At 41.7% G+C, this 16,669-nt stretch overlaps 1 protein-coding gene across 1 annotated transcript in view; it reads left to right on the top strand.

The window, feature by feature from the left end:
• The window catches only part of TMEM87A (transmembrane protein 87A), an 87,310-nt gene that overhangs the window by 54,433 nt on the left and 16,208 nt on the right, over positions 1 to 16,669 (top strand). The window contains 5 exon segments of the mRNA XM_040332211.1: positions 3,953 to 4,021; positions 8,749 to 8,857; positions 10,828 to 10,886; positions 12,020 to 12,123; positions 13,202 to 13,275. Of these exon segments, the coding sequence (XP_040188145.1) occupies positions 3,953 to 4,021; positions 8,749 to 8,857; positions 10,828 to 10,886; positions 12,020 to 12,123; positions 13,202 to 13,275 (415 nt within the window).

Genomic DNA, 16,669 nt, shown 5'->3' with positions numbered 1-16,669 from the left:
TTTGACCCATTTTGCCAAAGGAAAGGAAGTTGCCTAATAATTATGCACACCTGATATAGGGTGTTGATGTCATTAGACCACACACCTTCTCATTACAGAGATGCACATCACCTAATATGCTTAACTGGTAGTAGGCTTTCGAGCCTATACAGCTTGGAGTAAGACAACATGCATAAAGAGGATGATGTGGTCAAAATACTCATTTGCCTAATAATTCTGCACTCCCTGTGTGTGTATATATATATATATATATATATATATATATATATAATATACACATACATACATACATACATACACACACATAGGGTGTAAATATATATATATATATATATATATATATATATTTACACCCTGGGCAGCAAGTGATATCAGGATCATGGCTGTAGTTTTAAACATGATCTGTGTTTGATAAGATGCTTTGAAGGGTAGGGGAGACGTTAAGGGTCTAATAAACCCCTGATGTCTCAGTAAAGGGTACCTGTCACGGCTTAAAGCTGTGCCCACCCAACTTTTTCATCCATTCAGTGTTCTGTGAATGGGAAAACCACAAGGTCCGACAGCCTTTGTAACTATCGGCTTGTAGTTCTCGATGAACTACCACAGTGCTGTTAAGTGCTGTGTTAGTTCATTGATCTTCCTGTCATAGTGTAACTGCCTGCTGGTATTGGAGGTACGGGCAAATGGATACACAGACAGTCTGCAGGACCATGGCATTACACACACGATCTGCTGATTGTGGGTGTAATGCTTTACAGGTCCCTAGCAAAATAAATTAATAAATGCATATTTATTTACCTGCAACTTATCCTTTTAAATGGAAACATTTTTTAAAAGAAGTATAAAAAAATGTAAACAAAAAAATTACTTTTTGTTGCATGAGCCTGTAAAGTATTGCATCGATGATCAGCAGATTGCTGATGCTATGCAGTGTCCTGCAAACCTGTCGGTGTATCTGCATGCTTGTACCTTGTACTAGGATGCTGATACATTCTGACAGGAAGAATTAATAAACTACCATGGCGCTCACAGCCCCCTGGTAGTTCATTGAAAGCTACAAGACGACAGCTGCAGAGGATGTCAGGGCTTGTAGTTCTTTCATACACAGAGCTCTGTGTATGAATGATGAGGCTGCGCTGTTTTCAAAAAGTGACAGCTAGTACAGGAAACTTCTCTCCGTACTGCTGTCATAGAGAGTGCGGGGATCGCCGAGCAGCTGCAGGATCAGGAACATGTTACACCATAAAAATGGGTGGAACCTGTAACTTGTTCCCAAAGGTAAACTTATCCTTTAACTCTAATTTGATAAACTGTAAAGGCTTTTAAAGTGTCGCCTATGGACAATTTTAGGTACTCTAGTTTGTCGCCGTTTCACAGGCATGCACAATTTTAAATCTTGACATGGCTGGTATCTATTTTCTACACAAAACATTATATTTTAGCAAAAAGGAATAGTTTTGTGTTTGTGCACACTAAAATTCCTTTTAAGTTTTTTTTTTTTCTTGAAAATTTGCATTTAATTAACTGCTGAACAAATGAAAATGAGCAAAAGCCAACAATTTTCAAGCAAATAAAAACATTTTCCCAGTAGGCAAATGGGTAATGAAAGCTGGTTTGGTGTGGGAGGAGTAGTCCTTAAGGGCAGGCCTCCATTTTTTTGTCTAGTGTCTATTTCTCCTATAAGCAGTATGAGTTTAGGATGCTATGCAGATTATGTGTCCCACGATGAACTTGAAAAATGTTTTTATATTTTTTATGGGGAGTACAAAAAAATTAGTTTTCCACTTCAGCATAAAATTTTGCTCAAGGGCTTAGTGTTTTAAATCTAAAGCATTTGTCTGAAAAAGGAACTGAACTCTGGAAGCTGTACCCAATAAAAAGGCAGAAAAGAGGGCAAAGGACTAGTCACCAGTATTGCCTGGGGTCTCCTTGCAGCTGATCTTTTTCCATTACTGATTGAAGTGCATTGTTCTACTTTGTCTCTATGTGGAGGTAGCCTTTTGGTAGAGGCAACCTTTGCTTCTTCATGTTGCCGCCTCCATCAATGAGAACAGTGAACAGCACAGCAGTGACATTACGTGAAACAAGCAGTCCGCAGCACAGCCTTAGATCTCACTCTGCAGATATACAGCTTTGAACCTGTAGACACTGGAGTGCCTAGGCATACTCTCATGCCAAGTAGTGCACTGCTTCTTCTTTTCTTTTTTTTTCCAGAAGGATTTCAAGACACAATGTCAATTTGTCAAAGTATTATTTGGGCAATATGAACTTCTCTGAGTGATCAATATTACATTGTGAATCTCCAGTTTTGAGTTCAGGTTCTCTTTAAATTAATTGCGATAAGACAGACTAGTTGTTAAAGTGGAGGTTCACCCGGAAATGACAATTTTTAAGATTAGATTGATGCTCATTTTGTCTAGGGGAATCGTGTAGTTTTTTTTAAATCAAAGCCGTACTTACCGTTTTAGAGATACATCTTCTCTGCCGCTTCCGGGTATGGTCTGCGGAACTGGGCGTTCCTTCTTGATTGACAGTCTTCCGACAGGCTTCCGACGGTCGCATCCATCGCGTCACGATTTTCCGAAAGTAGCCGAACTTCGGTGCGCAGGCGCCGTGTAGAGCCGCACCGACGTTCGGCTTCTTTCGGCTACTCGTGATGCGATGGATGCGACCGTCGGAAGCCTGTCGGAAGACTGTCAAGAAGGAACGCCCAGTCCCGAAGACCCATACCCGGAAGCGGCGGAGAAGATCGCTCTCTAAAATGGTAAGTACTGCTTCGTTTTTAAAAAAACTACCCGATTCCCCTAGACAAAATGAGCATGAATCTAATCTTAAATTTTTTTTTTTTAGGGTGAACTCCCACTTTAAGAGCATGTGTTGGTAATGCTGCCTTTTAACTGGTCTCACAGCAGGATTGATTATAGATATGTGCTCAGTCGCACACAACCCCCTGCAGCAAGCAGTACCTTTTTGTGTGGTTAAATACAATGATTTTAACTCTTCTACGAGAACCTCCTTAAAGCGGAGTTCCACCCAAAAGTGGAACTTCCACTTTAAGGCACTCCTCATCCCCTTGCATGCCACATTCGGCATGTCATTTTTTTTGAGGGGGGGGGGGGCTTCGGTAGGAGTGGGACTTCCTGGAACTCCCATTTAACTTTGTTACTATGACTTCTAGGTATATTACAAACATGTATAATGTGGGGAGTCATCAGTTTGCTATCTTTGCCTTTTTGTTAAACGTATCTGTTTTGCAAATGCATTGTATCTGTGTTCCCTGGTAAAGGACAACCTCTGCATTTTTATGTTTTATAGACAGTGTGTGTGTGTTTGTTTATATAAATCTTTATTAAATATATAAATCTTTATTAAAAAAGGACCTTTGTATTCTCCCCATCCTCCCCAGTGGGGGACACAGACATAATGAAAACCTGACTGATGTTTTACTTTTTCCCCATTTTAAATTAATTAAAAAAAAGTTATGGCAAGCGTTTTCTTAAAGCAGGGCAAGTACACACACATATGAAAAGAAAACACCTGGGCTTAATGTTAAGGAGATCACTAATTTAGATCTTAGCAGTCTTCCCGGCTTTAGAAATAAAGACGCGTAACTACCATTATAAACTATGGATTTTTTTTTTTTAGATTGGAGTTCCTCTTTATGTACATTTCCAATATTTTTCTGTTTTTCAAATTTACTTTGAAGGGTCTTATGAAATGTATTTGGTGTTTTTTAGTATGATGTCTTTATTAGAAGAGATGTTTAGTTAGGTCTTGGTGGTTTTTGGGTGTGGATCTACTGTATGTAGTAGCATAGACATAACCTAGGGGGCAGTCTTCCTCCTAACCAAACAAATGCTGTACTTTAATGTCTTAATATCTCAATCTTGGAATAGTTGTCAACTTTCTAATGTCTTTTCCTTGTCATCTCTTTGCTCCATTCCTGGTTTAGGCACAGTCTGATCTCGCCTCCCTGGCCTTTATTCCTCTGGCTTTTCTTGACACTGCCTTATGTTGGTGGATATCCTTCCCTAACTACTTTCATTGTTTCTGCCCATTTTACTTTGCCTGTCTTAAATTATTTCAATTTACAGCTTACACAGTAAGATAGGGTGGTACTAAATGAAGTGCAGTCATTTTAAGTAACCAGTTAGGTTTTACACTGAAGCAAGATTAAAGTGGTTGTAAACCCACCAAAGTAACTGACCTCAGGTGATACACAGAGATGAAACAAATCCAATGAAGCTGTGCCTGTGTATCTGCAGTACAATAAATTGGCCCCAACCTATAACGAGTACAAACAAACAAACAAAAGATTTCCCAGCACATTTACCAGCTGGCCTGCAAAATGACCAAATTGATCCTGTCTAGCAATTTACGTTAAAAACGGAGGGTTTTGTTTGCACGCATTTGCAAATCTATGCGTAAGCTGCAGTGCCCACATCAAGTCTCCTCTGTAACCTGCAGTCTTAACCCTGTAATTTTTAGAGTCTCCTTAATAGCAACACATATAGCAGTGGATAGATTAAGGGTAGGTGTGCCTGGAGGGAGCCCACCTCTCATTGAAGGCAAAGGGATGCACATGACGCCCAGCAAGAGCACAATGGGAGCAAAGGCATCCAGTGTGTCCCTGCACCCAAAACATCCAAATGTACGATAAAGTGGCAACCACCCCAACCTATGACTGGCCTTTGCAGTAAGGTGCGCATAGAAGGGAAACGCACATCACAAACAAAATATCTCCCAGCACACTTAACAGCCTTCAGGCAGAAAGTGTGCTGGGAAATATTTTGTTTGTTTATCTGCTGCCCTCTTATTACAGCTTCAAAAAACACACTGATCAAATGCTATTTGTCAGCTATAGCAGGCAAAAGGTGGGGATCTGACATCACACACTGCACTGCATAGTGCATAGGAGAGCTGAGTGTAATCTGAGACCTGAGTGGAGGAAATGGACACCCACCCTCTACACGGTCTCTTAGGGAAACATGCACAGAAAAGCCTGTCAATCACCTTTTGTGCCCTGCAGGGGGGGAGGGTGGGGCAGTCCTCCCAAGATTCTGTGGTGTCCTGTGACCTATCAGAAGTGAGTCATGTACAGCTGCAGTGAATATCTACAATATAAGGGTTGTAATCATGTGGGAATAATACAGCATGATTACACTGGGATCGATTTGAATTGATGCTTTTTTCTAGATAAAAAATGTAAATAAGGCAGACCTGGTTAGATATTTTTACAATATGCAGTAAGACTCATTTCACATTGAGCCGCGTTGGCGCTTAAGCACCACTTGATTTAGCGGGGCTTTAGCACTCTTTAAGCTGTACTTTTAAACCTGGCTAGCAGCCAAAAAGGTGTTAAAGCGGAGTTCCACCCGAAAATTGAACTTCCGCTTTTCAGGAACCCTCCCCCCTCCGGTGTCACATTTGGCACCTTTCAGGGGGGGGGGGGGGGGTACAGGTATTTGCACCCACTTCTGGGAACAGACTCGTGCGGGAGTCACGCCCCTTCCCGCACCCCCGCTGTCTTCTGGGAAAAACACTGTTCCCAGGAGAGAGCGGGGAACCAGTGACGGCATGCGCAGTAGGGAAGCGGGCAGTGAAGCCGCAACATTTCACTTCCTGATTTCCTCACCGAGGATGGCGGCGGGTGCAGCCGAGGGACGAGCGATTGCTCAGCCTCGGTTGCCGACATCGCTGGCGCGCCTGGACAGGTACGTGTCCATATTTTAAAGTCAGCAGCTGCAGTATTTGTGGCTGCTGGCTTTTTAAAAAAAAAATAATAATTTGGCAGAACCTCCACTTTAAAAGCGCCTGTGTTGTTTTTGGAAGCGCTGCCCATTCATTTCTTAAACAGCGCTCCCAAACTGCCCCAAAGATGCTGCGCACCGCCCGAGTGTGAAAAGAGACACTAAAATGAACGGGGGGCGTTTTTAAGGCACTATTTAGAGCCTATTTCTAGTGCTAAAATGCCTAAAAACTGCCTCCGTGTGAAAGGGGGTCCAAGTGTCATATTTACATTCCTTGACAAAGGTCAGCTGTGTCTCTGTCCACATTTCCTGCCTTTGTCATGCTGTTTGTAGAAAGGTATTATACTAAATCCTATCTAAGAATTCCAATTTCTGATACCCACGCTGCATTTCTCCATTATGTCGGTGTAGGTAAATAAGTGCATACATGGTCGCCATACAGTTCCAGAGTACATTCTAGCGGTTTGCTATCACACTTGATATCTACGATCAGTTGGTCTGAGCTTCATTCATAGGTTGGTTATCAAGAAATCTAAAATGTAATAATTTCATATAGTGGTATCGTGAATCTTGTTTGGGATGTTGGTGCCGCCCTCCTCTCAGTAAGCTATGTGTGTATTACTCTGTGAACAGATAGGTGTCCATTTGGATTTACAATGCTGAGGGACTTGTTTGATTCTAACATACCAATAAACCTAAATATGCTTTGGGTTTCAATATATTTTTAAAACATGCAATCCTATACCTGCATTCATGCCTGCTAACCAGGGTAGTAAAGTAATCATTTTAATTATAAATGGTATTTGTTAACTGTCTCCAATCTTCAGCTAATGCCGCGTACACACGACCAGTTTTAATGGTCTAGAAAAAAAACATGTTTTTTCAACCCGATTCTTGTCAAGCCTGCCTTGCATACACAAGATCGTGAAAAAAAAATGCTTGAGCAAAGCGCGGTGACGTACGACAGCACTATAAAGGGGAAGTACCATTCGGATGGCGCCACCCTTTGGGCTGGTTTTGCTGATTTTGTGTTAGTAAAAGTTTGGTAATAGACGATTCCGTGTTTTTTCAGTCTGTTACAGCGTGACGAATGCGCTATCTCCATTACGAACTCTAGTTTTACCAGAACGAGCGCTCCCGTCTCAAAACTTGCTTCTGAGCATGCACGTTTTTTTCACGTCGTTAAAGCCTACACACGACCGTTTTTCACGACATGAAAAAGGACACAAAAAAATGAGCATGTTCTAAATTTTTAATGCCCATTTTTCACGTCATGAAAAATGCTCTGGTGCCCACACACGATAGTTTTTTAATGACATTACATTTTTTTTTTTTCACGTCATGAAAAACGGTTGTGTGTATGTGGCATAACACTAAGCTGTAACAAATGTTGCTGGTAACATGTTGACTGCCTTTTTGCAGCATTTTATCTGTTTAGATGTTCAGATGTCCACTACAAACTGCATAGAGGAGTCATGACACAAGTGGACTAGGCTGTTAATGTGAATTGAATCCAGTCACTCTTTGCTCATATAGGACTGAAATGCATAGTTGATTTTGGAAGGATGCTGCAAGAAAATGCAGGCACCTCCAGCTACTAGCACAATATACCTGCGATGGTTTTGTTTTTCTGATGGCAGTCTATCTAATTTCCAGTCTTGGCTGGAGTATAGCTTTCAACAGTAATAACAACAATAAAAAGTACACTGCTTGATAGGCAAGCTGGCATAGTGGCAAACATCAAGCAGAGATAAGGTATACTCCCTGTTCTACGGTTAATGTATTTTCTTTTAATTGTGTCTTTGCATGCTTAAAGGAACACTAAAGGCAAACTTTTTTTTTTAAAATAACAAACATGTTATACTTACCTCCCCTGTGCAGATCGTTTTGCACAGAGTGTCCCCTAACTCTGTCTTCTGGGGTCCCTCGGCGGCTGTCTCAGCTCCTCCTCGCAAAAGCTTTCCACCTTCATGCGAACGAGCTGGCATGGTGGAAAGCTTTTGCGAGTGCGCTCCGTGATACAGCGGTGGGCAGGCGCGCCGCGTCATCCGCTGTGATTGACAGCAGCGCCAGCCAATGGCTGCGCTGCTCTCAATCCGTCCAGCCTAGCCAATCAACGGCCAGGCTGGGAACCGAAGAGGATCACGTGGACGCGCCCGGGACTTTCGAGGGGTCAGGTAAGTAAAGCGGGGGTTCGGGGGGGCGGTACTGTCGGATGTTTTTTCACCTTAATGCATAGGATACATTAAAGGGGTTGTAAAGGTAAAACATTTTTCACCTTAATGCATTAAGGTGAAAAAACATCCGACGGTACCGCCCCCCCGCCGAACCCCCGTTTTACTTACCTGACCCCTCGAAAGTCCCGCGCGCGTCCATGTGATCGTCTTTGGTTCCCAGCCTGGCCGTTGATTGGCTAGGCTGGACGGAATAATAGCAGCGCAGCCATTGGCTGGCGCTGCTGTCAATCACAGCGGATGACACGGTACACCGGGGGGCGGGGCCGAGTGATACAGTCGGCGGCTATGCCCGCCGCTGTATCACGGGAGCACGCTCGCAAAAGCTTTCCACCATGCAAGCTTGCTTGCATGAAGGTGGAAAGCTTTTGCGAGGAGGAGCCGAGACAGCCGCTGAGGGACCCCAGAAGACAGGGTTAGGGGACTCTGTGCAAAACGAGCTGCACAGTGGAGGTAAGTATAACATGTTTGTTATTTAAAAAAAAAAATCTGCCTTTAGCGACCCTTTAAGGTGAAAAAACATTTACCTTTACAACCCCTTTAAAGCACTGAATGGCTGTAAGTTGTGTACACTTGAACCTCTGACCAATAAAAATTGTTATTGATAAAAAAAAAAGTACACTGCATTAGTTAACATGTCTACATTTACTAGATGGTATCTTGGAGTTATTAATAAGACAAATGTTAGTATAATTGATTTTTTTATTAGAACATATGATCCCTGAGCTCTTAGCAGTCCTGCATTTTCCTTAACCTTCCTGCACATCTTCATTAGCCTGACACAGACCATGAAGCTGCTGAGGCTACGAAGGAATGTGGTCAAGCTGTCTCTTTACAGACACTTCACAAATACACTTATCCTGGCTGTAGTAGGTAAGTCCAATTGTCCCGTGACATTACTTTATTGTAAAATAAGATGTTTGTTCTGAATTTGAAAAATTTCACCCCCCTCACCTGTTTGGTCTGTCATGTGACCTGTGATATTACTGCCATTATTTCATATGGTATGTCTGTATAATAGTCTGCTACATGATATGTCTTTATAATGGAACAGTCTCTAAATTGTGTTTTATCCATTTATCCACTCCTGTTTCTGCTTTCTGTATCAAAATGTTGGTACTATCAGGGCTGGGTCTAAGAGAAGGAAGAGCTGCCTAGTGATAGCGCGTATCTGGTAGTTGCATGGCAGTCACCCAGCCCTATGGTAGAGATGGGCTCAGATGTGTTTGGGATCTTAGTCCCAACCCACCTGCCCGATCCCATCAGGAAGCCGATGCTGCACACCGCTAATCACAGGCATTGAGGCATTTCCCTGTCCGCAGCTGCAATAGACCGAGACATGTCTCAATGTGCGCAGTGTCGGCTTCCTGGTGGGATCGGGCAGGTGGGTTGGAAATAGGATCCTGAACACGCCTGAGCCCATCTCTACTTTATGGCATCAAATTAAAGGGTGGCCCTAGACAATGGAGCAGCTGCAGGACCGCTACTGTCAATGCTACATGTTTTATATTATTTGTAGGAAAAGCTTAGCTGAGTCGAAGTCTAATTTAAGCACAATTTAAAAGTAAAGCACAGCTAAGCATGTTTTTTATTCCAAAGTTAAAAACAAATTTCTGAAAGCAGCAGTTGCTGCACCTAAAATAATCCTTGGCTTTTTGAATATTATTTCCTAACTGTGTGGCAAAACCGGGTCCAAGACTGATTAGACTAGCAACTTTTAGAAAACATGCAGCTGTGGAAGGAGCGCCAAATCTAATGATGAGTTCAATTAAATTTTTTGGTTTACACTTTACACAGCGTTTCTGGGGCTAAAATAAGCTGCCACTTCATCAGTTTCGCAGTTAAAATAAGACCTATGAATGGACTCGCAATAAGGCTTTCCTATGTAAATCTTTGTAAGAAAGCTAATTGCTGGACTAGGGTTATTAAGCCCAGTACTCCCCAATCAACCCTCCCCCACTACCTTACCAGAATACACTGATCAGTGCTCATAGCTATTTGCTGCAAATGCTGATCGGATGCTGCTTTCCCAGCATGTCCCTTCAAAAAAAGGTGGTTGTAAGCCTAGGTTCACATTGGAGCCATTTGTCACGCGATTTGAGAGATCAAATCGAATGACAAGTCACAGCCTGTTGGCAGCAATGGCATTGTTCCAATTGGTGCCACACCGGTTGGCAAAAGTAGTTCCTGCGCTACTTTTGCAGATTTCAGTTGCAACTTCGATAGACATCTGTGCATGAAGCCTCTTGAAAGTTTTTTCCTTCATTGTAGACTACCAACTTGTTCATCCCTGTTATGGAATGCATGCATGAACTGCAGATTAGTTCTATAAATTAGTTTTATTATCTTATAGTAAACAAATTGTGGTTCAACCTTCTAAGGGCTCTTTCGTTCAGGTCCGCCTGCCAGTTTTTTTGGTGGACCTGAACGGGCGCTCCGTGCTCCTCTATGGAGCCGCGGATGTCATCGGTGACATGCCCACTGACATCCGACCCGCTCCGATCCGCCAAAGTGTGACGGAGGAAAAACCTACTTTTCCATCTGTCTATCGGATCCCCCCCAGGGGAGAGCAGAGAAAAGACAGGGCGGTCCCTGCACAGTGTGCGGGGACCGCCCTGTCATCCGCCAGCTCAGCAGGGATCAACGTAGCGATCCCCGCTGAGCAAGCGGAGGTTCATGGGGCAGATCATTACTGATCCGCCCCTTGTGAAAGGGGCCAAACTGTTTTTTTGTTTTTTTTTAAGTTATGATCCAGCTACATTTTTGTGGCTTTTTTTTGTGTAAAAAGTGCCTACTTCTACGTTTGTCATTATGAATACAATTATTTTTATTTGTCTTTGCAGCATCAATTGTATTTATTGTCTGGACCACTATGAAGTTCCGCCTCGTAGATTGCCAATCAGTGAGTTTCTATTGAATATGTTTAGAATTTTGATAACTACTTTATTCCACCATCACCATTGAGGGTTTTTGTTCATGTCAGATGGATTTTGCATTCCCACACAAGTCTATAGAAATGTAAAACCTGCTTGAAGCCAGTCATATGTATATCGAGAGTAGATCAACTGCAGGTCAAATGCACCTGTCAATGAATTCTGAATGATCCCCGTAGCATTTCAAACTGATATCAAACCAATTCCATCAACATAAGCCTACAGCACATCAACAAGAGCCCTTATGGTGTTTTTTTTAACACTAATTCCTATATCTGAGTTCAAAGTTGAACTTGGAGCCTCAGTGATCACTACAAAAACTGGCAGCTCTTGCATACAGTATGAAAAAAGCTGTTTGCATGGTGGATAATACTAGCATTTATCACTAGCCTGATATTGCTTACACTTAGGTAGTAGTAGTATTTTTCAGGATTTATGCTGTGCCAATAGTTTGTGCAGCCTTTTACAAAATAAAGGGGGAGAGTTCAGTTACAAATTAAGATAAGAGCGTTAGGAGAGCCCAGCTCTAAAGGGAAGGGCAAGTGATACAAAAGGTATTAACTGTGGGTGGGGGAGTTATATGCACATTATATTCACAGAATATAAGTGAACACAGCCAACATGCCAAAGACTAGACATGGATGCCACATTTTTTAATCGACCCGCTGGTTAATTGGGGGGAAAAAACACAAATGGATTCCCCCCATCCACATAGTTGAAGTATATGGAGGAATCCTCCCTGCTATGCCATTGTATTCTGACAGCAGGACAACTCCACCGTCAGAATACACTAATCAGCGGCTGCAGCCGGCTGATTGACAATGTTTGCCAACAGTCCCACTCAACAGACGTCGGTCATTTAAATTGTCTTCTGTCAAGCAGGAATGGCCATAGATGGATCAAAATTCAGCCGGTCCCTGATGAATTTGCTGAACTTCGATTCATCTATGGGCAGCTAAACCCTGGGCACTACAGTCTTGTCATTCCAGCAGCTGTCATTGAACATGCTTCATGTATCATTAGTCTAGTAAATTTCCTGCCACTTTGAGTGCATCTTTTTTCATGAAATGCTCTAATTTTAACATTTTTTTTTATTTGACAGGATTGGCAGGAGCTCTGGGTAGATGATGCTATATGGCGCCTTCTCTTCTCCATGATCCTGTTTGTTATAATGGTCCTTTGGAGGCCATCTGCAAATAGTCAGAGGTTTGTAAAACCAGAATAAGATCCTTGAGATTTTTGCAAAGCAGAACATGGTATAAGGTTTGTGTAATAGCTAGCATTCGGAAGCAACAAAATCCTTTGGTGTTGGGTTCAGGAACTCCTTTAATGTACTAGAAGTTTTCTTTTTTACAGTATGTTTTTTTATAATTATACAGCAGTTTAGAGGAGACGAAGAGTGGTCAATTCAGGAATGCAACGATCTTGGATGCTTGTTTTCCTTGATGGAACAGCACATTAAGTAAATTGCTTCTGTTCTCTGTAAAAGGTTAATTTGCCAAAGGAGCAGAGGCTGTTTACCCAGTAAAGTGAATGTTAATAAGGTGAATCTGTGTTCAGTCTGAATACCCAATTATATGCTAGAAAAAAATCATGCTTTATTTTTCGTTTTCCTCAGACAATTGGACATTTAATGTAGCTACAGGTTCACCATATTTACTAGCATTCACTTTTTATGGTGATCATTCTCTACTTTTTCAGTAAAGTCTTATGCACACTGGGCTTTAAAAAAAAAAAAGAAAAAAACTTTTACAGGCGTTTTTTGTTTTTTTTGTGTATGTAAATACACCTTTATGTTGGCCTATGTGTCCATGGACATGTAGGCATTTGCAAGCATATTATAAGAGCAGAAAAAATGAAAATGCGTTTAGGGGCGTTTGCGACTTAATGCATTGTAATGGCCAAAATCTTTGCCCTAGTACAAAAAATTTGTAAGACCTCATCTAGAATATGTTGGCCAATATTGGGCACCAGTTCATAAAAAAGGATATTGGGGAACTGGAAAAAGTGCAGAGAAGGGCAACCAAACTGATGAGGCATGGAGAAGCTCAACTAGGAGGAAAGATTAGCTTTACTAAATCAGCCTTCACTTCACTCTACCCAAATTTACTTATATTATCCAGTCGTGTAAAAGGTCAATTCCTGTTTATTCTAACTGTGCATGGTTGGGTATTCAAAGTGAACACTATTATTTATTGAGTGAAGATTCTCAACTATTTTAGTAAATCAACACCATTCTTCTGTGTCCTTAATGTTTGAACATAATGATGTCTTCTTCTTACAGGTTTGCATTTTCTCCACTCACTGAGGAAGACGAGGATGATGAACAGAAGGAGCCAATGTTAAAAGAAAGCTTTGGTATCATATCCTGTAATATAGTTTAGACACCACAGTTTCCACTAGCAGTTCCTCAAACTTCAATATATACACACAACTCTTTGTTTTTATATGACCACTTTGTGCCTTAGGCCTCTTTCACATGGGACAATTCCGTGAAGATCCGCCCCGTGAACCTCCGCTTGCTCAGCAGGGATCGCTCCATTGATCCCCGCTGAGCCGCCGAATGACAGGGCGGTCCCTGCCCACCGCCCTGTCAGATATCCGCTCTCCCCTATGGGGGGGATTGAATAAACACGGACCGTCTGTTCCTGTTCATCTGATCCGATCCGCAGATGGATGGAAAAATAGGGTTTTCCTCCATCTGCAGAATCGGAGGATTGCGAAACCGGGCGAGATCGGGTGTCAGCGGATGTTAATCTGCTGACACCCGCAATCTTATAGGGACCAATGTATGTCCCTTTTTCATTTGTACACAGATGGATAAAAAAGCGGACATACGTGTGAAAGCGTGCTAAATGTAAAATATATGAAAAAAATTACAGCTGCAGAGTTGATTGGCACAGTGCCTTGAACAAGTATTCATACACCTTGTAAATTTTCCATATTTTGTCATGTTACAACCAAAAACGTAAATGTGTTTTATGTGAAAGACCAACACAAAGTGGCACGTAATTGTGCAGTCAAAGGAAAATGATAAATGTTTTTGAAAGTTTTTACAAATAAATATCTGAAAAGTGTGCCATGCATTTGTATTCAGACCATTTACTCTAATACCCATAACTGAAATTTAGTGGAACCATTTGCCTTCAGAAGTCACCTAATTAGTAAATGGCTCCACTTGTGTGTAATTTAATCTCAGTATAAATACAACTGTTCTGTGAAGCCCTCAGAAGTTTGTTAGAGAACCATTGTGAACAAACAACATCACAAAGGCCAAGGACACACCAGCCAGGTCAGGGATACAGTTGTGGAGAAGTTTAAAGTAGGGTTAGGTTCTAATAATATCCCAAGCTTTGAATATCTCAGGGAGCACGGTTCAATCCATAATCCAAAAATGGAAAGAGTATGGCACAACTGCAAACCTACCAAGACATGGCCGTTCACCTAAACTGACAGGCCGGGCAAGGAGAGCATTAATTAGAGAAGCAGTCAAGAGGCCCGTGGTAACTCTGGAAAAGCTGCAGAGATCGACAGCTCAGGTGGGAGAATCTGTCCACAGGGCAACTATTAGTCGTGCACTCCACAAATCTGGCCTTTATGGAAGAGTGGCAAGAAGAAAGCCATTGTTGAAATAAAGCCATAAGAAGTCCCGTTTGCAGCTTGCGAGAAGCCATGTGGGGGGACACGGCAAACATGTGGAGGAAGGTATCTGGTCAGATGGGACCAAAATTGAACTTTTTGGCCTAAAAGCAAAACGCTATGTGTGGTGGACAACTAACACTGCACATTACCCTAAACACACCATCCCCACCTTGAAACGTGGTGGTGGCAGCATCATGTAGTGGGGATGCTTTTCTTCAGCAGGGGGACAGGGAGGCTGATCAGAGTTGGTGTGAAGCTGAATGGAGCCAAATACAGGGCAATCTTAGAAGAAAACCTATTAGAGTCTGCATAAGACTTGAGACTGGGGCAGACGGTAATCTTTCAGCAGGACAACGACCCTAAACATACAGCCAGAGCTACAATGAAATGGTTTAGAGCAAAGCATAGACATGTGTTAGAATGACCCAGTTAAAGTCCAGACCTAAATCCAATAGAGAGTCTGTGGCAAGACTTGAAAATTGCTATTTACAGACACACTCCATCCAATCTGACAGAGCTTGAGCTATTTTTTCAAAGAATGGCCAAAAATGTCATCTCTAGATGTGCAAAGCTGGTAGAGACATCCCCAAAAAGACGTGCATCTGTAAATGCAGCAAAAGGTGGTTCTACAAAGTATTGATTAGAGGGCTGAATACAAATGCACACCACACTGTTTAGATATTTATTGGCTTATAACACTCACTTTCTTACTCTGAAAATAGAGGGTAAACTGTGCCTGTGTGTTATACGCAGGGGGCGGTGGAATTTTTTTCCCCCTGAAACTTCCCTCTTAAAGTTAGGGTGCGTGTTATGCGCCTGTGCGTGTTATGCGCCAATAAATACGGTATTTGTAAAAAAAAATGAAAACCATTTATTATTTTCCTTCCACTTCACAATAATGTGCCAGTTTGTGTTGGTCTATCACATAAAATCCCAGTAAAATACATTTACGTTTTTGGTTGTAACATGACATAATGTGGATGATTTCAAGGAGTATGAATACTTTTTCAAGGCACTGTATGCACGAACAGGTTGCTTATCACTCAAAAGTATTTTAAAATATAAGTAAGGCGGTTGATTACCTAATAGTTTATCAGTATGTCTTACCCTGGTTTTGCTACTGGTCCATTTATGTCACACATACTGTATTGTAATCTTTAAAACTGCAGGTAGATTTAAGACGTTATCACAGCTCGTTCTTCCTGCAGTACCCAACTCCCTATGATCCCACAATGTTTAGCCAGTTGCCTACTAGGCTAATTCTGACATTTCTCTCCGATGTAAAAATCTGCATTTTGTTATTACTAGAAAATTACCTGAAACCCCCAAGCATTATATATTATTTTTAAGCAGAGGCCCTGGAGAATATAATGGTGGGTGTTGCAAGTTTTTTTACATCAAATATTGTCACAACTGTTTTTTAAATGTGAATTCTTTGAAAAAATACCCTTTAATTCATTTTAGTGCACACAAACACAATATAACACCCAATTTTTTGGTAGAATATAAAATTATTTACGCCAACTAAATAGATACAAAATATGTTACGTTTTAAAATGTATATGTCCGTAAAATATTAGCAAACTACGGTACATTATTCATAGGCGATGCGCTAAAATCATTATCATGTTACCAGTTTAGAGTTACACAGGAGGTCTGGCGCTAAAATTATTTCTCTGTCTCTTAATACACAGCACATGTGTGGTGCGATCACTGTTGTGTTCGGGACCTACATGCGTATTCACATTTGCGTGTGAAGAAGGGGGCAAAATAAATAAAATAAAAAATGTAATTTTAGTGGGCCGGATTCACAAAGAATTTACGCCGGCGTATCTATTGATACGCCGCGTAATTTCAAAATTCCTGCGTCGTATCTTTGTTTTGAATCCTCAAAACAAGATACGATGGCTTCTGGGTTAGATCCGACAGGTGTACGTTTTCGTACGCCTTCGGATCTAAGTTGCAATACTTCAGGGTCCGCTGGGTGGCGTTTTCCGTGTCGGGTATGCAAATTAGCGATTTACGACGATCCACGAACGTACGCGCGGCCGTCGCATTTTCTAACGTCGTCTGTAGTCGGCTTTTTCCGGCGTATAGTTAAAGCTGGTAT

The sequence above is a fragment of the Rana temporaria genome, chromosome 13, assembly GCF_905171775.1.
Source record: "Rana temporaria chromosome 13, aRanTem1.1, whole genome shotgun sequence".
NCBI lineage: Eukaryota > Metazoa > Chordata > Amphibia > Anura > Ranidae > Rana > Rana temporaria.
This window is presented reverse-complemented; position numbering and strand designations above follow the sequence as displayed.